This window comes from Ursus arctos, unplaced genomic scaffold, assembly GCF_023065955.2.
Source record: "Ursus arctos isolate Adak ecotype North America unplaced genomic scaffold, UrsArc2.0 scaffold_24, whole genome shotgun sequence".
NCBI classification, from domain to species: domain Eukaryota; kingdom Metazoa; phylum Chordata; class Mammalia; order Carnivora; family Ursidae; genus Ursus; species Ursus arctos.
Genome location: NW_026622919.1, coordinates 2,505,190 through 2,524,764, shown reverse-complemented (window position 1 = coordinate 2,524,764; position 19,575 = coordinate 2,505,190). Strand labels below are relative to the sequence as shown.

General features: G+C 61.7%; 1 protein-coding gene across 1 annotated transcript; it reads left to right on the top strand.

Annotated features, from left to right (window-relative positions):
- On the top strand, positions 1–15,776 carry GAA (alpha glucosidase). Its single transcript, XM_048227096.2, has 20 exons — positions 1–299; positions 2,735–3,324; positions 4,267–4,412; positions 6,196–6,356; positions 6,434–6,535; positions 7,031–7,150; positions 7,230–7,348; positions 7,453–7,584; positions 8,459–8,569; positions 9,132–9,245; positions 9,325–9,409; positions 9,803–9,920; positions 10,192–10,325; positions 11,621–11,772; positions 11,926–12,074; positions 13,104–13,245; positions 13,601–13,750; positions 14,149–14,313; positions 14,559–14,711; positions 15,113–15,776. Exons 2-20 carry the CDS (start codon positions 2,779–2,781, stop codon positions 15,170–15,172), a joined length of 2,859 nt encoding a protein of 952 aa, XP_048083053.1. The 5' UTR covers positions 1–299; positions 2,735–2,778; the 3' UTR covers positions 15,173–15,776.
- The last annotated feature ends 3,799 nt before the right edge of the window (positions 15,777–19,575 follow it).

The following is a 19,575-nucleotide window of genomic DNA, read 5'->3' as shown; positions in this document are numbered from 1 at the left end:
GGACCAGGGGCTGCTGGGGTCCAGAGAAGGGCGGAGCAGGGACTGTATGAGGCGGCCGTTCCGACAAAGGGCCCGGCGGTCAGGGCAGCCGTGACGCCCTAAGCGGGAGGGACCGATTGATCGACGGGATTGGTTCTCTGTGGTTTGCTGGTGCAGAAGCTGAGCACGTCGTGCCAGGCAGGGTCCTCGGGCGGCGGTAACGACGGGGACCGCGGGGACTCCGCGGTCTCATCCACGCCCTCGGTGCTGGGCGACGGAGGCTTCCTTGTCCCGTTCTGGGGAGGAAACTGAGGCACAGGGTAAGGACCCTGCCTCTCTGGACAGGGCTCAGCTGGACTTTGAACCGGGCTTATCTACACCGCGACCCTGGCGGGGGGAGGGGGGAAGCAGGGGCTCGGAGCCACTTCCCTAAAAGCGAGGTCACAGGGCCTCCCGGCCAGCAGCGCCACTTGATCTCCTGACCTTCGGTTTTCCCCCATTTTGTCTAAATTGTCAAGCCCTCTGGCTGACAGCTCTTCCCGTTTCTCGGGTCCCTTGCAGAATGGAAATGGGTAGGTGATGGGTGCTGGCCCTGCCGGGCCCCTGGCCACCCTGTGCTCCTGAACTCTGGGTGCGAAGGGCCACGGGCACTGCCCAAGAGCTCCCAAGAGTGAGTTCCCTAGTCTCTGCCTCCCCGTGATCACAGGGGGTCGTGTGTCTCTGGATGGGGCAGGTGCAGCTGGGACACCGTGGTATAAAAAAATAGTCTTTGTCCCCAGGTCCCCGCACACAGCTCCTAAGACCCTGGGAATCTTGGCAGTGATAGTGTCTTTTATGTGCTAATAAAATGAGTGGTGGCTGGGGCCTCAGGACAGCCTCGGGTGGGGCCTGGTCCCCAGAAGCAGGAGGCAGGATTCCGGGCTGGGAACTGTCGGGCCCCACCTCCCCTACCCCCAGCCTCTGGGGAGCACAGAGGGGCTGGTGATTGATAATCTCCAATGGCCAGTGATTTAATCAGTTGTGCTTAGGTAATGAAACCAAAACTCGTTGGGGCTCATACATCCTCTGAGCTGGTGACCACGTTTCAGTGTGGGAGGGTGGGTGGCCTGCCGGGAGGGGGTGTGTAGGCTCCGTACCCACCCCCCACCCCACGTCCTCTGGCTGTTGCTGAGCACATCCTTTACGATAACTGGGTAACAGTAAGTAAAGCTCTTTCCTGAGTGTGCTGTGAGTTGTTCTAGCCCGTCATCGAACTGGAGGTGGGCAGGGGGCGAACCCTCGAATTTATAGCCAATTATTTGGTCAGATGTGCGAGTGACAATGTGGGGCTTGTGACTGGGTCTGATGGGGGACAGTCCTGTGGGGCTGAGGTTTCACTTGTGGGTGAGGATTTGTGTCAGGTTTGGAGTGAGTCGTTGCGCCCCTGGCTGCCGTTGGGAGAATGGGACAAGTGGTTGGTGTGAGGGGAAAAGCCACGTGTTTGCTTTAGCAGTGCTGTGATTAAAAGTTCACTCGTGCACCCAGTCCGGCAGTGGCCCACTGTGGCCAGAAGGTCCTAGGGACCCACTTTGTGTGTATGACAGGCTTGGACTCCCTCGGGCCCTCAGTGACTTGTGCTAGCGTGTGACATTTCCCCAGTCCTTGCACGTTTCTGGTGGCATGAGGATGCGAGCGTCCCCCGGGCCTCCCGCCATATGGAGCTCGCACGCATCTGCTCGGGGGCCAGGCTGCTTCCCAGCCCACGACACTAGGGCAGGCCACATCAGGGACACCTCGACCTCACTAATGGCCAGCTTTGGCTCGGGTCCCCCCCCCCCCCCAAGCCAGACCCCGTGGCTTTGTGGAACCTTCCTTAGCCTACACAGCAGGTAGTCCAGGATGCTTGGACCCCAACCACCCCTCCCCTCGGCACCTGACTGCCCTGAGGTCAGATCTTGCTTGGGGTGTGACAGCTCTCTCAGCCTTCCCTGACAACCTCCCCATTTTCTCTCGGAGAGAAAGGACTCCCCTAATTGGATCCTTGCACGTTTAGTCTTGTTGGTATCTTACTCCTCAGAGGAGCCGGGCCAACAGTGTTCATTATAAAATACTTAAAACGTAGAGAAGCAACACGCAGGTAGTAACAGACTTAGCTCCAGAGGAGCCAGAGAGGGGCTGCTCCACGCCTAACCGCAGGGGCAGGGAGGGCCGCCACCTGCCCGGTCTGGGGGGCTGTCCCGTGAGTGTGGCCCTCAGCTGCAGCACCCGAGACTTCTTACCAGGCTGCAGCCACAGCCCGGTCAGCAGAGGGACTGAGGGAAAGTGCTGGGTCCCCCGCGAGGGCCCTCCCACTTCCAGCACATTTGCCAAAACGGAGTGACTCAGCCAGTCTCTGCAGAAGCAGGGCTCGCTCTCTGTTGTGCGTGTTGTGACTCGTTGGTTCCATTTGTGAGCCTACCACGTACGTCTTCGTGTGTCATTAAATCATTTTACGCACATTTTAAACAAATTATATGTAAGCACTCACGGTACAGGGCATTCCGAAACTCCCTATTTGGGGCTTTTCTCAGCTTTCCCTTTTCCTTTCCCTTGCTGTCTTTCTAAACAGTGCCGGGAGCTCGTCCACCCTCGCCTGCCCCACCTTCTCGGCACACCTCACCCTGGGCACTGCCGGGCCAGCCTCAGGGCCACGCCTGGAAACTCCTGTGAGGCCCCCTGAGCCCCTCCCCCGGCCACTCCGTCCCGCCTGCCTTACTGAGCCTTGCTCCTCTCTCAGCAGGCCTCCAGGACCCAGCCGGCTGCCTGCAGGTGCCAGCGGCCATGGACGTGAGGTGGCCTCCCAGCTCCCGCCCCCTCCTGGGGGTCTGCACCCTCGTCTGCCTGGCCACCGCTGCCCTCCTGGGGCACGTCCTGCTCCGTGATTTCTTGGTGGTCCCCCAAGAGCAGCGTGGCTTCTCCCGAGTACCCGAGGAGCTTTATCATGCTCCCCAGCAGGGAGCCCGTGACCCAGGCCCCCAGCCCACCCCAGGGCACCACGGTAGTCCCCGAGCAGCACGCACACAGTGTGATGTGCCCCCCAACAGCCGCTTCGACTGTGCCCCCGACAAGGCCGTCACCCAGGAACAGTGTGAGGCCCGGGGCTGCTGCTACCGGCCTGCGAGGCAGTGGCCTCGGGCCCCCCGGATGGGGCAGCCCTGGTGCTTCTTCCCACCCAGCTACCCGAGTTACAAGCTGGAGAACCTGACCACCACGGAGACGGGCTACAGGGCCACCCTGACCCGCACCACCCGAACCTTCTTCCCCAAGGACATCTTGACCTTACAGCTGGACCTGCTGCTGGAGACGGAGAGCCGGCTTCACTTCACGGTGGGCAGGGCCAGGGCAGGGCCGGGTGGGGGCAGAGAACACGTGGGTGGGCAGCGGATGAAGATGGAATCTACTGGGTGTTGGTCTGGTGTGCAAATGTGTCGTGTGCCTCCTCTGGGAGTCCAGGAGTGAGCGCATGGTGCCTACACTCAGGGAGCCTGGCCACTAAGACAGTGATTAGAAAGTTCTAGAACATGCTCTGGAGGCCAGGTCTCCCCCAGGAAGTGACATCGCACTGGGGACCTGAAGTCCTACAGGACAGGAGTCAGCGAGCGGAGAGGTGGACTGGGAGGATGGGGCAGTGCTCCATCGGTCGTCCACCCCCCTGAGGGCAGGACCTCTTGTCTGGTTTACTCCCTGCTGATTCCCAGCCCCTGGAACGGAGTCTGGCACGTGGCAGAAACCCGAGGGCTGAACGCGAGGAGGCCCAGGCGAGGGAGCCTGAAGCACAGGGTTCGCAGTAGTTTTAACTAAGTGATTTGTACCAGCGGCCTCTGCTGAGCGCCGACTGTGTGGCGGACAGAGCCGAGCGGGGTGCTCCCAGCTCTCAGCTGCCCTGTGACAGCCATGCTGGGGGAACAGTGTCGCCAGACTCCGCAGAAAAAATTGCAGGACGCCAGTAAATTTGAATTCCAGAAAACCAAGGAAAGGGTGCCTTTTTTTTAGTGTATGTCTCATGCGATATTGGAGACGTACTGGAAAAAGTCGTTTCTCTGGAATTCAGGTGGACGGGGTGTTGTGCATCTCACCTGGCGACCCACACGGGGTGTCCTGCGGGCTCTGGACGAGAGGAAACGCAGGCTCCATTGGCCAGACGGCCCACGCTCACCTGCTGCGTGCAGCCACGCTGGGACTTGCACAGAGTCCTCGCTCTGGAGGGTGACGGAGCGGGCGCTGTGCCGGTCCACAGAGGGCCTCATGGCGCCACCATCTGACTCCTAGATCAAGGATCCCGCCAACAGGCGCTACGAGGTACCCCTGGAGACCCCGCGTGTCCGCAGCCGGGCCTTGTCCACACTGTACAGCGTGGAGTTCCAGGAGGAGCCCTTTGGGGTGGTCGTGCGCCGGAAGCTGGACGGCCGGGTGCTGTGAGTGCCGGTCTCTGTGCCCCCACCCCAGGTGGGGGGCTTGGGGCACCGTCCCCCACCCTCCCTTGGGCCTCCTCACTTCTCCCTCCGCCTGGAGCCCTCCCTCGCCTCATTGAGGTCCCTCAGCGACCCCACTGCCGAGGCCCTGCGACCGGGGGGGTCAGCTGGGGGTGGCGTCCTCCAGGGGACCTTGGGCAATGGCTCCACCGCACAGAGCGCTCCTGCCCCAGTGTCAAAGGTGCCGAGGCCGTTAGCCCTCGGTCCGCTGTGAGACGGCACCCCCACCGCAGGCAACGTGCCCTTGCCGCTTTACGTTCACGTGTGTGATTTATCTCAAATACCGTGTGTCACTTAGGCACATCGGACACCCCCACAACTCAGAGTAGGTGCTGTTACTGTCCCCACTGTACAGACGGGGAGACTGAGGCGGCTTGCTGGCAGCTACTGAGCCAGGCCCGGGCGTCCATGCTGTTGGCCACTGTCGGTTTCACGTCCCCCTGGGGCTTGTGTCCCCCGGGACCCTAGGTTTGTCCGAATCATTGGTGTGGTCCGCCCGCCAAGGAGCCTTCCCCATTCCGGAAGCTCGCTCCCGGACCTCCAGCTCCTAACAAGGTTCTGACCCACGGCAGATGCTTGCAGGTTCGGTAGGGAGGAGGGGGGCATCGGTTGGTCGTGCCCTCACCTCCAGGGGATGCATCACCTCCTGGGGATTGGATCCTAGCATCTACTTTTAGACTCCAGCGTGGTGGTCATGACTCCCAGTGTCTGACGTGTCCCCTCCCAGAGCGTCCGGCCGGGGCAGCGGTTCTGCCGACCTCCCCACCCCCCAGTCTACCCTGACGGTAGATTGTACAAGCACATTTTCACAGGAGCTTTGCCCACACAGTCCCCTGTAAATATGTGCCCTGGGCTGACAAGGCTCCTCTTTGTCACCAGACTCGGTTACACATTCGGGAATGAGTTGGGACTTGCCTTGGTCTTAGGAGAACTCACCTCCTGAAATGCGTTCTTCTCTGCCCATTCTTGGCTGAGAGTATCAAGCTGCCCCCAGGGCTGACACAGTGGGAAGAGGCAGTGAGTGAGGCCACGTACAATGTCAGGAGTAACAGTGCTAAGAAGTTCTAGAAAGGAGCTGTGCAGATGCGGAGGGCAGGGCTGGCTCTGGAGCGAGGGGCTACAGAAGGCCTCTCTAGGAAGCTGACCTCTGAGCAGAGATGTGAGAGTTTTCTGAAGCATTTAATCAGACTTTGGTCTTGAAAACACACAGATAAGCCTTGCCCAGAGGCAGGCAGGGTGCGATGGGACATCACCCAATGAAATCAGCATTAACAGGTCTTCCGTGCTCCATCTGTGGTTCTTGCCTCGCCCCGACCCTGTGCAACCTCAGGGGATCCTGGCCACCCCTGGGTGGACAGCTGCAAAGGCTCTGGGGAAGGTCATGGCTGGGGTCTGGCAGTAGTTTGGACCTTGCAGAAGCGGCTCCGGGCCACAACTCCTAGGACTAGAAGGGTTCGGGCAGCCCTTGCCCAGCACCTGCTTGTGGCCACGGCTTATGGGGCAGTCCCCTGGTAGTGCTGTGGGACTTGTCCGCACCTGGGTCAGGTCCAGAGGGTCACTGAGCCTCCGGTGGCTGCTTCTGCCCCAGGATCAGTGTGTCACAGAGGTGGCCAGGCCACTCCGGCCCTCCTCAGGGGACACCAGGGCCCAAGGGTCTCTCTGGGAGGGTCCATCTTGGGGTCATCTGGCCACCTAGGATGCAAGGCTGCCTGGCTCTTCCTGGCAGGCTGAACACGACGGTGGCCCCCCTGTTCTTCGCCGACCAGTTTCTGCAGCTGTCCACATCCCTGCCGTCCCGGCACCTTGTGGGCCTTGCCGAGCACCTCGGCTCCCTCACGCTCAGCACCAACTGGACCAAGATCACTCTCTGGAACCGGGACATCGCCCCCCTCGGTAAAAGGGGCAGCGAGGAGGGGACTGGAGGCACCATGTGGGTGAGGGCGCTAACGTGCTGTGTCCACATGCCCAGCCCAACGTGAACCTGTATGGGTCCCACCCTTTCTACCTGGTGCTGGAGGACGGCGGGTCAGCTCACGGGGTCTTCCTGCTGAACAGCAACGCCATGGGTAAGCGGGTGGGCAACCACCCAGCACGCGCCCTGGTCCCCGTGTGCCACAGCCAGAGCTCCCTGAGCCCCCAGGCCAGCGGCTTCCCTGGGTGTGGCCAGGTCCCCCTCCTTCCTGGGGAGAGCGTGGGGCTGTCTGCACCTCTCTGGACAGCCTAGCGGTAGAGGACTGGGGCACGGGCAGGGTGTTGGGCCTTGTTTGCCCTCCCAAGAAATGAGTCCGGTGAGCTGTGGCCTCTGCCAGCTCTGCCCTTAGGTTCCCCTAAGATGTGCTCTGGGACCCCTGCTCTGAGCAGAGGCCAGAAAGGGGAGTCCTGGGGTCTGTTCTGCTCCAGGTTCTTCAAGGAGTCAGGCTCAGGGGAACTGCCCCTGGGCCCCAAGCAGGCTGCTCCCAGCTTCCCTGGGTGGGATGTGGCCCTTCTTCAAGGTGCCAAAGAGGCGGTGGGGGGTGGGGGCACGGGTGTTTGTTCCTGAGCCCCAGGGCTGCTTTCCCCAGACGTGGTCCTGCAGCCGAGCCCAGCCCTCAGCTGGAGGTCGACAGGTGGGATCCTGGATGTGTACGTCTTCCTGGGCCCTGAGCCCAAGCGCGTGGTGCAGCAGTACCTGGAAGTCGTGGGTAGGCCTGTTCCCGGCCCCGCCGCCCCTCCCTCCCCGGCCCTCCCGCTGCCCGCCTGCTCACGGAGCTCCCGCCGCAGGCTATCCGTTCATGCCGCCCTACTGGGGCCTGGGCTTCCACCTGTGCCGCTGGGGCTACTCCTCCACCGCCATCACCCGCCAGGTGGTGGAGAACATGACCAGGGCCCGCTTCCCCCTGGTGAGTGCTGGGAGGGCCCAGGCCCCGCCGAGCTGTGTGCTGGGGGGGAGGCCGGGACGTCCGCCCCCAGGCCGGCCGCAGCGGTCCCTGTGCCCTGGCTGCAGGACACGCAGTGGAATGACCTGGACTACATGGACGCCAGGAGGGACTTCACCTTCAACAAGGACGGTTTCAGGGACTTCCCGGCCATGGTGCAGGAGCTCCACCAGGGTGGCCGGCACTACGTGATGATCGTGGTGAGTGCCCCGCTCTCCTGCCCGCGCACGGCGGGCTCTCCGGGGAGCCAAGACGCCCCATGTCTCCTCCTTCCCGTGGCAGCTGCCTCGGGCCTGCCGTGGTCACTGGGGACACTTCCTGAGGGTCTTGGCTGTTGAAGGAATATCAGACGTACAGACTGGGCCCCTGCTGTCCGCTGACGTCCAGCCTAACAGTCCCCGGAAGCATCTCTCTGTCACTCGGGATCCCTTCAGTTGTCGGTTACACGCGCTCCGCTGACCTGCCCCGTACTGGGAGGGCCGGGGTGGCGCTGCACGCCCGGGCAGCCGGGGCCACGGAGGCTCCGAGTGTCCCGTGGCCCTGCCTCTCCCTCACTCAGTTCCGCCTCACGGGAAGGAGGGCCGGGCTCAGGCCAGGGCTCTGAGTGGCCACACGCTCTGGGGCCAGTCCTCGCAGCCAGAGTGCCCAGCCATGCGGCCAGAGGAGGTGGGGGGGTGCTGAAGCCCAGGGGCTGCCTGGTGGACACCCCACAGTGGAGGAGTCGGTCTGCCTCAAGGTCGGAATCTTGTTGACGCTGGCCGTTTCCCTCACCTTGGCCCCTCGGAGCGCAGCCAGCGTCCGTGGCCACTCAGAGCAGGGAGGGCAGCTGCAGACCTTCTGTTATTCTGAAAGAAATCCATGTTCACCGTAGAACATTTGTGAAACTCTAAAACCCATGCAGCAGAGCCAGGCATCCGGGTGCACCCACCTTTGGCCGGCCGGCGCCCTGCAGGCTGGTGTGTCAGCAGACGTGTGCGTGTGCACGCGTGCACGCTCCCTCTTGCCTCTGCTCTTCCTAACGATGTCGCCAGAGCATTTTCCTTCTCCTGACGGGTCCCCCCACGCCCCGCTCAGGACCCTGCCATCAGTAGCTCCGGCCCGCCCGGCAGCTACCGACCCTATGACGACGGTCTGCGGAGGAAGGTTTTCATCACCAACGAGACTGGGCAGCCTCTGATTGGGAAGGTATGGTGGGGGCAGGGGCACAGGGTGGGACAGCAGGAGTCCCCAGCCAGTGGGAACAGGAAGAGGACGGGATTCAAGAAATGATCGTGTTGTCTAATAGGATAGAGTGCGGGGGCGGGGGCCGTGTCACAGCTGGAAGTGTCAGGGGCTCCGGATGCCATCTCCAGTCCTTCCACTGGGGGGCCCCTGACTTTGTGGGCAGCTGGGCCCAGCCCAGACACGAGCTCAACAGACCCTTGACAAGGGTCTCCATGTCCTCCAGGCGCCCTGGGGCTTCCCAGGCCTTCCCACGGGGCACCCGGCAGACTCCCCAACTTCCTGTTCCAGGGCCCACAACCAAGGGGAAGGGTATCCCAGCTGAGGGGAGGCCGGGGAGGCCGCCAGGGGTGCAGATGTCCGCGACTCGGTTCCCGGCTTTTGTCTGAAAGTGAGGTCTCAGTTGTCTCCCCCTACGGCCCCTACCACTGCCGACCCTCACCTCCGTGGCCCTTCCACTCCCAGGCAGACGAGCGAGGCTGTAGCTCTGGGGGCGGCCTGGTCTGCCCTCTGGCCTTTCCTGCAGGTGTGGCCCGGATTCACTGCCTTCCCCGACTTCACCAGCCCCGAGGCCCTGGACTGGTGGCAGGACATGGTGTCTGAGTTCCACGCCCAGGTGCCCTTTGACGGCATGTGGATCGTGAGTGTCCCGGGGGCTGTGGGACCAGCCCCGGCATGTGCCCAGGGCAGGGCACCCACCAGCAGGGCCTCTCTTGCAGGACATGAACGAGCCGTCCAACTTCGTAAAGGGCTCTGTGGACGGCTGCCCTGACAATGACCTGGAGAACCCGCCCTACGTGCCAGGTGAGCTCCCCGACCTGCCGCCATGTGCCAGCTGTCCTTTCTGAGGAGCTGATGGGCACAGCCGCCCCGGGAAGGGGAGGGCAACCCCAGGACGAGGCTCAGGTTGGGGAGACATCAGCCAGGCGACGCAGACTGGGGCACCTGCTGTGGGACGGGGCCCTTCAGAGGGAAGGTATCCGGGGCTTAGGGACAGGAACCGGGAGAGACTTGAGATGGGTCAAGAGCAGGTGGACGTGAAGTCCGTGGTCTGCAAAGGCCGGTCTCAGCATCCACCTTGTCCCTCTCCTTGGAAAAGTAGACACTCGAAGTTCCAAGGGGGCTCCTGGGATGTGGGGGGGCACCCGCCGGCCAGGCGGGGACTCCACAGATGGAGACAGCCTCCTTCTGTTCCAGGGGTGGTGGGTGGGACCCTGCAGGCCGCCACCATCTGTACCTCCAGCCGCCAGTTCCTCTCCACACACTACAACCTGCACAACCTGTACGGCCTGACGGAAGCCTTCGCCTCGCACAGGTGGGGGCCGTGCGCTGGCTGCCCGGCGCCTTGGGGAGGGGCCGGGGGCGACTGCACAGAGACCCAGAGGGAGCCTGCAGGGACACCTGTCCTCCCTGTGACACGCTCACCTTGCAGGACGGCCTGGTGGCTCGGGCAGACCCCCCCCCCCCCCCACCGGCCTTGGCCTATAGGGCTCCTCGCTCCCCGCTCTGCCTCCCTGCTGCACCGCCAGGCGAGGCGCCGGGCCACTCGGGGCTCCGGGGCAGCCCTGTCTCCCTGCTCTGCCCAGGGCCCTCGTGAAGGCTCGGGGGACGCGGCCCTTTGTGATCTCCCGCTCAACCTTCGCCGGCCACGGCCGATACGCCGGCCACTGGACGGGGGATGTGTGGAGCAGCTGGGAGCAGCTCTCATACTCCGTGCCAGGTGAGAGCACCCGTCAGGAGCAGCGGCTCAGCGGGCAGCGTGGGCCCGGCACCGCGCACCAGCCTCAGCCCAGAGACGCTGCTGACTCATGTGGGGCGAGAGGCCCGCGGGCCCCTGGGCACCTGTGCGGGGGGCTCACTCGTGTGGGTCAGCTCGCCTGTGGCGCTGTGCCACTCTGGGGGCAGTGATGGCGTTTCCAAGCATCCCCATCTCTGATTCGCCCGGCCGCTGCTGCAGGGCAGTCAGATTCTGTCCGCTCGTGATGTCCCTTCTGGTGACCGCACCCTGAGCCCAGCCCGCAGGCGCCGCCCACCCCACCTGCAGAGAGGACCTGGCCTTCAGCTCTCAAGAGCGCCCATGCTGCTGACACGTGCTAGGCACAGACGTGGCTCGGGAGCTCGGGGGGAGGGGCCGGGCCGACTCCCCGGGTCAGCACACGGCAGCTGAGAAGAGCCCCCACCAAGCCCCCGGGCTGGAAGCCTTCCGGTAGCGGCGGGCCTGCTGCTGTGCCCGATGCATCTGCGGACCCCCGGGCCACGGGGAGAAGCCGTTCCTCCTTCCATATGCCACCAGCTCTGATCTCACCTTGGGGCAGGCGCGGCCCGCCAGGGCCCAGGCCCCTGCAGGCCGGTTTTAGGAGGCCCCTCAGGAGGCAGGTTCCCAGCTCCGCGCCCACCCGAGTCTTGGGCTATGGTTCTGGCGTGCACTGATCGTCCCGTGGCAGAGGTCATGCAGGTCTCGGGACCTGCTGCAAGCCAGGCAAGGGTCCCCCACAGCTGGGTCGGGACCTGCCCATGGGCTGGTGGTCCCTGAGGAGACACTGAGGGAGAGGGAGGGCCCAGCCCAGGCTGGTCCTGCTGAGCCGTGGTGGGGTGGGCCCAAACTGATCAACCTGGAGCCACCTGACCCTTCAGCGGCTCAAGGGGCTCCCTGGCCTCCTTCCCAGTACCAGCTCACACTGGGTGCTGACGGCAACAGAAGCGTGTGCTCTCCCAGCCCTGGAGGCTTGTGGTCGGACTCGCGGTGTCGGAGGGGGCACCCTTCCTCGAGTCTCCCGGCTTCTGGGGGTGGCCAGCAGTCCTCGGTGTCCTTAGTGTGGGGCCATCCCTCCCGTCTCCACCTCCGTCTTTGCTCGGCCTTCTCCCCCGTGTCTCTTGTCACGGTCTGGGCTTTTTCTTACTCGGTCACCAGGCAGACTGGGTCAGGACCGCCTCCAGTGACCTCAACTGAATTGTATCTGCAAAGACCCTCGTTCCAAATAAGGTCACTTCACAAGTCTGGCTCTGCCCTCCCAGAAATCCTGCTGTTCAACCTGCTGGGGGTGCCGCTGGTCGGGGCCGACGTCTGTGGCTTCCTGGGCAACACCTCGGAGGAGCTGTGTGTGCGCTGGACCCAGCTGGGGGCCTTCTACCCGTTCATGCGGAATCATAACGACCTCAACAGCCTGGTAGGGGCCGGGGGGGGGGGGGGTCTGTCCTGGGGGTCCCACCGCAGACGCAGCAGTGTGGCCTGGCGTCCGTGCCAGCAGACCGGGTCTCCTAGGGGAGAGGCAGGGACCTCGCGGCCCCAGAGCTGGGCGTTCCCTCTGCCCCCTCTGCAGCCTCAGGAGCCGTACAGGTTCAGCGAGACGGCGCAGGAAGCCATGCGGAAGGCCCTCGCCCTGCGCTACGCGCTGCTGCCCTTCCTCTACTCGCTGTTCCACCGGGCCCATGTCCTGGGCGAGACTGTGGCCCGGCCCCTCTTCCTGGAGTGAGTGCCTGGGGTCGGGGAGCGAGTGCCCACGGGCTGACCAGCAGCCTGGTGGCACCGGCGTGGCCCCGTCCTGCTGCGGGTGGTGGTGGGGGGGATGACCCCAGACCGAGGGAGCCAGTGTGGCTGAGGGAGGCAAGGCAGAAACCTAGGCCCTCCCTTCTGGGGAGCACTTTGCACTCCCACTTTCCACCCGTGAGATTGCAGCTCAGGGCTGGGGGCATTCCAGGTACCTAAAAGCCCAGGGTGAAGGACACCGAGTATAGACCAGGCCAACCAGGTGGTAAAGCAAGTTGTAAAACCATCACGGGGCTGGCTTACAGGAAAAAGGACCTCGGAAAAAACCCAACTGATGTCCCCCGAGTAGGACTCAGATACGTAAAAGGCGCCCTGCAATGAAACGCCATCTCCAGTCGGTGGGTCAGGAGCCCCACATCGTGAGAATTTGTTAGCTCTTTGCAAAAACCCATTTTTCCCCTCACGGTGTGCAAACGTAAGTTCTAGACGGATTACATACCCAAATGTAAAAAGTTAAGTTCTAGAAAGTTCCAAGGGAACACAGAAGCGAATGTCCCTCACTGCTCTGGCAGAAGGGGGCTTTCTCAGACTCAGAAGCAAAAGACAAGGGGGAGGGGGTTGAATTTAGGGAAAAATTGTGATACGCCTCTGAACAGAAACAGAGAATGCTACGACTTCCCCCACGGCAGAACTGTGAAGGCAAACCAGCTAGGGTCGTCAGTGTCCTGTCCCAAACTCACGTGAGAGACGCAGACTGGTCGGCAGGACCAGGACTAGCCAGCAGCAGACCAGCGGTTGGCAGAGTTAGCCACGCGGGAGCCGCAGTCGGCGCCCTGCCTGGAGCGCGCGGCCGGGGAGATGGTCTGCCCCCTCCCACACCGAGCTCCGGCGGCTGGAACCGGCCTCCCCACGTCCCACTGTCCTCTGGCTGCTCGTGCTTCCCTGAGGACCCCCTGAGCACGCTGACCTCAGAGGTCATCAGGCCCACACGCCCGCCCCTCCTGTTTGAAGGTTCCCTGAGGACCCCCGCACCTGGACCGTGGACCGCCAGCTGCTGTGGGGGGCGGCTCTGCTCATCACCCCCGTGCTTGAGGCTGGGAAGGTCGAAGTGACTGGCTACTTCCCCCCCGGCACGTGGTACGACCTGCAGGCGGTGAGTCCCGGGGACCAAAGGCGTCCCTTCTCCAGGCCCTGCGGCACTGGGCCAGATGGCGGAAGGGAGCACTTTTCTGGAGACCCGGCTGCATGAGGGCCCTCACCCGGGGCTTCTCGTGCATCTTCCCACCCGGGCCTTGCAGTGACCCATTTTCCAGACGAGGAGACTGAGGCCCGAGTGGGTAACTCCCCTGGACTCCAGTTCTCCTACTCGAGTCCTGCCTCTACCCCAAGCCCTGGGTCAGGGTCTCTGCCCCCCCCCCCCAGGGCCCTGCATGGAGCCGGGGGCTCCCAGCGACAGCACAGCGGCTTTGGCATTGCCCGACTCTTCGTGACATATCGTCTCCCTCCAGGTGCCAGTAGAGGCCTTCAGCAGCCTCCCACCTCCACCTTGGGCTCCCCTCACGCCCGTCATCCACAGCAAGGGGCAGTGGGTGACGCTGCCGGCCCCGCTGGACACCATCAAGCTCCACCTCCGGGCGGGGCACGTCATCCCCCTGCAGGTACCCGGGCCGGCACCTGAGCCCATCTGTCTAGCTCCGGGCTGCCAGGACCCCATGCTGCCCCTGCAGGAGAGGGCCCCTCCCCCAAACTCAGGCAGAGAGGACAGCGTCTGAGGGTTGAAGATGAACTGACTTGCTGTGCCAGGCACAGGGGAGGCCTGCTTTGTGCGCTCTTCTTAGGAAAGAGTCTGCAAACCTCACTGGGCCCCTCGTGTTCTCCAGGGTGTCTGCACTGGCCAGAGTGGTCAGCGCAGGCGCCCCAGCCCTTGGCTGTAGGCTGTCCTCTGGATCCTGTTTTTTTTGCAGCACGGAGCCGTCCCAGCCCAGCGTCCTTCTCTGTCCTGACTCTGGAGGCCTCTGCCAGGCTTGAGACGGTGACACGTCATCCGCTTTTCCAGGGCCCTGGCCTCACAACCATGGAGTCCCGGAAGCAGCCCATGGGCCTGCTCGCAGCCCTGACCATGAACGGGGAGGCCCGAGGGGAGCTGTTCTGGGATGACGGGGAGAGCCTGGGGGTGCCGGAGCGTGGGGACTACACGAAGGTCATCTTCCTGGCCAGGAATGTGAGTCCCAGGACTGCCCAAGCTGGTGGGCTGCCGTGGGGGCCCCCTGTCCCCGGGTCAGGCTTGTGAAGGGAGCAGAGCCTGTGGGCCAGCCGCTCTGACCCAGTCCTCATGCACCTGCCGGCATCCTGAGGGTTTGCACAGGGGCATGGTGCTGCTATCCAGAGCCCCCCGCCCCCCCAATCACCGGCGAGGCTTCCTGGGCCGTCCACTGACACCTCGCTTCTGCCTCTCCATTCCACCAGAACACCATCATGAACGAGCTGCTGCACGTGACTAGTGAGGGGGCTGGCCTGCAGCTGAGGAAGGTGACCGTCCTGGGGGTGGCCACGGCCCCCAGCCAGGTCCTCTCCAATGGCGTCCCTGTCTCCAACTTCACCTACAGCCCCGACACCAAGGCAAGAGAACCCACAGATGGGGCCAGAGGGCATGCCCCCAGGATGGCCGAGGGGGTGGGAGGTGCCAAGGACCCTGGGGACCCGGTGCCAGCTGAGCTGGGCCTTACAAGGGCGAGGGAAGGAGGGGAAGGACAGGCCCCCTTGCACTCTAGATCTTTCCTTGTGGTGACTCGTGGGCCATGTTTAAATGGCAGCCCACTTCTGAAGCTGAGGTGGCCAGTGCAGAGGACACTCGTCCTACGGATTCAGCTGGGGGAGCACAGAGCGAGAAGCCTCCAGGGCTGGGGCCGGCCCGAGCACACCACACACCCAAGCCTGGGCTCCTGTCTGCCGGGCCCTCGGGCCTCCCCACTGATGGCAACTGTTTGATGGTCAATTGTTATTTTTTATATTTTTCCCAGACCCTGGACATCCCTGTCTCACTGACGATGGGAGAGCAGTTTCTCATCAGTTGGTCTTAACCCGGGGCCAGTGGTTCGTTGATCCTTTATGGGAGGAGACGGACTTCACCGTGGCCCCCACACCTGTGTACTTTGGTCAGGACGTGTGGGTGGGCCTCAGGGTCAGAGGCCGTGCCCCATGTCTCGTGGCACTGGCCTCCCTGGAATACCCAGATCTGCATACGCGTCTACCTCCTGGGACCTGGGGCTCTAGCCCAGCAACGCGCCTGACAGTTTTTTGCACAGATCCCACGGGCCGTGGCCCAAGGGGGCCTTACGTGTGCACTGCTATTCTGGAAGGTTTACCTCTCTGAAGCTTGTCACTGGAATGTGTGTGATGTCTGCCATCAGCTGCCTGCCTGTCCGAGACAGCAGAGGTGTGCTCGGGGAGAGGATGCCGTGCCTGCACCCCGAGGTCACGCCACGGGCGGCTATGCTGCTGCTCGGTCAGATGAAAGGACAGGTGGTCACCGCAGGCTGCTTTCTGGGCAACGCCCCCTGGCAGCAGGTGGGGCTGCCCCCCGTCCAATGAGAGCGGGCCCGGGGAACTCCGGACGATTCACAGGACCCAGGGAAGCCCTTGATCTTAAGTGCAATTATTTTAAATAAAAGGCATTGCAATCAAGCTTCTGCTGGTCTTTCTGGGACTCAGGGCGGAAAGGATGTGTCCAAGGGCCGTGACATGGAGGCACCCCTCCACCCTCAGTGGACAGGCCCCTGGACGTTCCCGGGGGCACGCTCTGAAGGCGGCACAGCCCCACGCCTCACCCACCTCTCAGGTGACTGAAGAACATCCCACTGGGCCTGGGGTCCGAGGTATAGGGTGGGTGGGAGATGGGCCTCCATACCCCATCCCAGGCAACCACCAGTCTGCAGTGTGTTTTCCAGAAGTTTATGGAAATGGAAGCATCCAGCATGTATCCGTTGTCCCGCTAAGATCACTCAGCCTGTTTCCTCTGAGACTCGCCCACACCGTACGTCCCTGCTTCGACTTTCGGCCAGTTTGAGTAAAGCCGCATTGAGCAATCACGGACAGGTCGTTCCTCTTGAGCACATGCCACGGTGACGCGGTCAGGTCGTATGGGGGTGGGCTTGATTTGTGTTCTGGAAGCTGCCAAACTGCTCTCCAACGTGCTTGCGCCGATCTGCATTCCCACCAGCAGCGAGAGCGGCAGCGGCTCCACGTCCTCGCCGACCCCTGGACGGCGCTGCTCACCTCCGGCCATCCTGGCGCGAGCGGCGCGAGCGGTTCCACGCGCATGTCCCTGCAGACGAGGACGCCGAGCATCTTTTCACGGACTTCGATCTATCGCCTGTTAATCTTCTCTGGGGAAGTGTCTGTTCAAATCTTTGGTCCTTTTTTAACGTGGAGTATCAGCCCTGTTACTGAGTTATATTATACATATCGTGTTACAGATATTGCAGTTTTTCCATGGCAACTGTAACAAATGACCATAAACTCAGTGGCTGAAACAGATTCATGTCGTCGCTGTGCTGGTGGCCGGGAGGCTGGCCCGGGTCTCTCGGGCTGCTCAAGGGGCAGCACGGCTGCGTCCTTCCCGCAGGCTCTGGGGCAGAACGGGGTTCCTGCTGACGCAGGCCGTGGGCAGCCTTTAGTCGCACGGGGTTGTAGGCCTGACGTCCGGCTCCTGCCCGCGCAAACCGCACGATCTGCGCGGCGTCTGGAGGCTGCTCCTCTTCTTGGCTACAGCGCTTCCGAGTCCAGCGAGGGCGGCTGGAGCCCGTCAGACCACTCTGCCCGACCAGAGCCAAGAACCTGAGTTTGAAGAGCTCCCGTGATCAGTTTGGGTCCGCCCGGATAATCCAGGATGACCTCGTCTCAGAATCTTTAATCACGTCTGTCTGCGAAGTCCCTCTTGCCATCCAACGTGACACAATCCCAGGCTCCAAGGAGTAGGACCTGGGCACCTCCGGGGGCCCACTGCCCCCACCACCTAACATCTCCCCACGGGCTCTGGCTGTCCCTCCTCCCTCAGGTTGGTGCTTCGGAATTTTCTCCCAGGCCGTGGTTTGCTTCTACTTTCCCAATGACGCCTGTCAAAGACTAAAAGGTTTTAATTTTGAAGAGTCTGACTGATAATTATTTACGTCCTACTGAAGAAATCTTCACCAAATTCAAGGTCCCTAAGACTTTGCTGCTGCTCTCTTCGAGGTTTTGTGATTTTAGGCCTTATATCTCAAGCTAGTTTTTGTACATGGTATGAAGTCATGGTTAAGGATTTTTTCCACATACGGCTATCAGACTGTTCCGGCCCTTTCTGTTGAAAGCATCATCCTTTCCCCACTGCACGGCCTCAGCACATTTGTGGAAAGCCCTCTCACCATGAATGTGTTCCTTTGTATTGTGTTTCAGGCTCCGTGGTGCCCACCTTTATGCCAGCGCTGCACGGTCCCGCCGTGACCAGCTCTGTTCTCTTTCTCAAAGTTGTTTTGGCTATGCTAGCTCCTTTGTATTTCCATATAAATTTTAGAATCAGCTTGTCAATTTTGTTTCCAAGATTTTTTAATTCATTTTTAAGAGAGAGAGTGCACGCTCGAGCTGGGGGAGGGGCAGAGGGAGAAGCAGACTCCCCGCTGAGCAAGGAGCCCGACGTGGGGCTCGATCCCAGGACCCTGAGATCACGACCTGAGTGGAAAGCAGACGCTTCACTGACAGAGCCTCCCAGGCGCCCCAGCTTGTCAATTTTTGCCCAGGTCTCGGTATTTTGATCTGGCTTGAGCCGACTCCGCAGAACGACATGGGGAGGACGGACACCCGAACGACGCCGACTGCTCTGCAGGACGGCACCTCTCTCGTTCACGGACACTTCCCACAGTGATGTGTTGTGGCTTTCAGTGCACAGAGCTCCCGCGTCTCCCACCTGATGGATCCCCGGGATTTCCCTCTCCGAGTGTTCGCTGCTGACGTGCAGGAGTACAAGTGAGTTTTGAATACTGACCCTGTATACGGCTACGTTTCCTAAACTCAGTTATTGGTTCTCTGTTGCAGATTCCTTAGGATTTTCTACATGAAGGATCGTGTCATCTGTGCGTAAGGACTTCTTTCCAACCGGATGCCTTTGTCCCCTTTTGTGGCCTTACTGCACCGGCCGGAGCCGCAGTCGCACAGTGACTGTATGGAATGAGGACACGGGGCCTTCATCCTGGCAGGGTCGCTGAAAGCAACCGTTAGCCGTGGAGTCGTCCCTTTCTCCTCGCAGCTTTACCGGGTTTTGCCGGTGCTTGAGGCTCTGCTATGAGCTGCGTGGACACTGAGGACGGTCATGTTCCTGATGAGTTACCTTGCCATTTGTGCCGCTGGTAACATTCACGGCAGCAAAACCGTGGTCCAAGTGGACAGGCCCGCTCCAGGCTGCATGGGGTCAGCGTGTAAGACGGAAGGTGTTCCCCGTCGTTTCACTGTTCACTTATTTGCGCCTTTGTGATTTCTTGTAAGCAGTGTGTAGCTGTGTCTCGTTTTACAAGCCCATCTAACAACCTTTTGACTTGGGACTCTGGACAACTGACTTTCCCCTGGCTCGTGCGCTGTTTGTAATTTTCGAGGAGCGTGTGTCCGATCCCCCACCTGATGTCTGAGATACACCATTCACACACGACTCGCCACTGTTCCAACGCACCAGCCGGGGACGTTCACTGCATTCCGAGTTCTGCAACCATTCCCACCGTCCAACCCCTGAACATTTTCATCCCCAAAGAAACCCTGCCCACGAGCACACACTCCCCGGTCACCCTCCCCAGCCCCCCGGAAAACCACCACCTGCTTGCGAGCTGTTGAAGTCACCCGTTTGGGACATTTCACAGAAGCGGAATCACAGAGCGCTTGGCCTTCCATGCCCGGCGGCCCTCCCCGAGCGGGCGTCCCAGGCTCCCTGGCGCTGTGGCAGGTGTCAGCACCAGGCGCCTCTGAACTGCCAGGTAATATTCATCACGGCACTTACCACACTTCCCAGTGGACGGATACTTGGGTTATGTCCACTTTCTAGCTATTAAGCACTAACAATAGCTACTGAATATTTGAATATTCAATACTGAATGTTGAACAGCTTTGAACATCTGTCTCGCAGGGCACACCAGCCCGCCTACTTCTCTCAGTGCTGTTGCCAAGGGACTCAGCTAAACCTCTCTGGGCTGACGCCAGCTGCCCTCCCAACAATCCCCACCCGCTTGCACCGATGCCAAGCTCACGCACAAAGCCCCCAGTGCCAAGCACTCACTTCCCTTCCCAGTGCCGTAGTACACCGTGGGGAATGCACTTGTGCAGTCTACATTCCATACTACTGCCCGAGGCAAAATCACTCTCTCAATTTTAATTGCTCCGACTGCTCAGAGCCAGGCTGCTTTCCAGAAAGTCTGTACCTATCGACACCACCAACATAAACATTCCCTACACCCTTGCAACACTT

Excerpts from the sequence above, each read along its gene's own strand:
- GAA (XM_048227096.2), top strand. The coding sequence starts at position 2,779 with ATGGACGTGAGGTGGCCTCCCAGCTCCCGCCCCCTCCTGGGGGTCTGC. Across the intron at positions 12,075-13,103 it reads GCCCGGCCCCTCTTCCTGGA|GTTCCCTGAGGACCCCCGCA; the intron begins GTGAGTGCCTGG and ends TCCTGTTTGAAG. Across the intron at positions 14,314-14,558 it reads TCATCTTCCTGGCCAGGAAT|AACACCATCATGAACGAGCT; the intron begins GTGAGTCCCAGG and ends CCATTCCACCAG.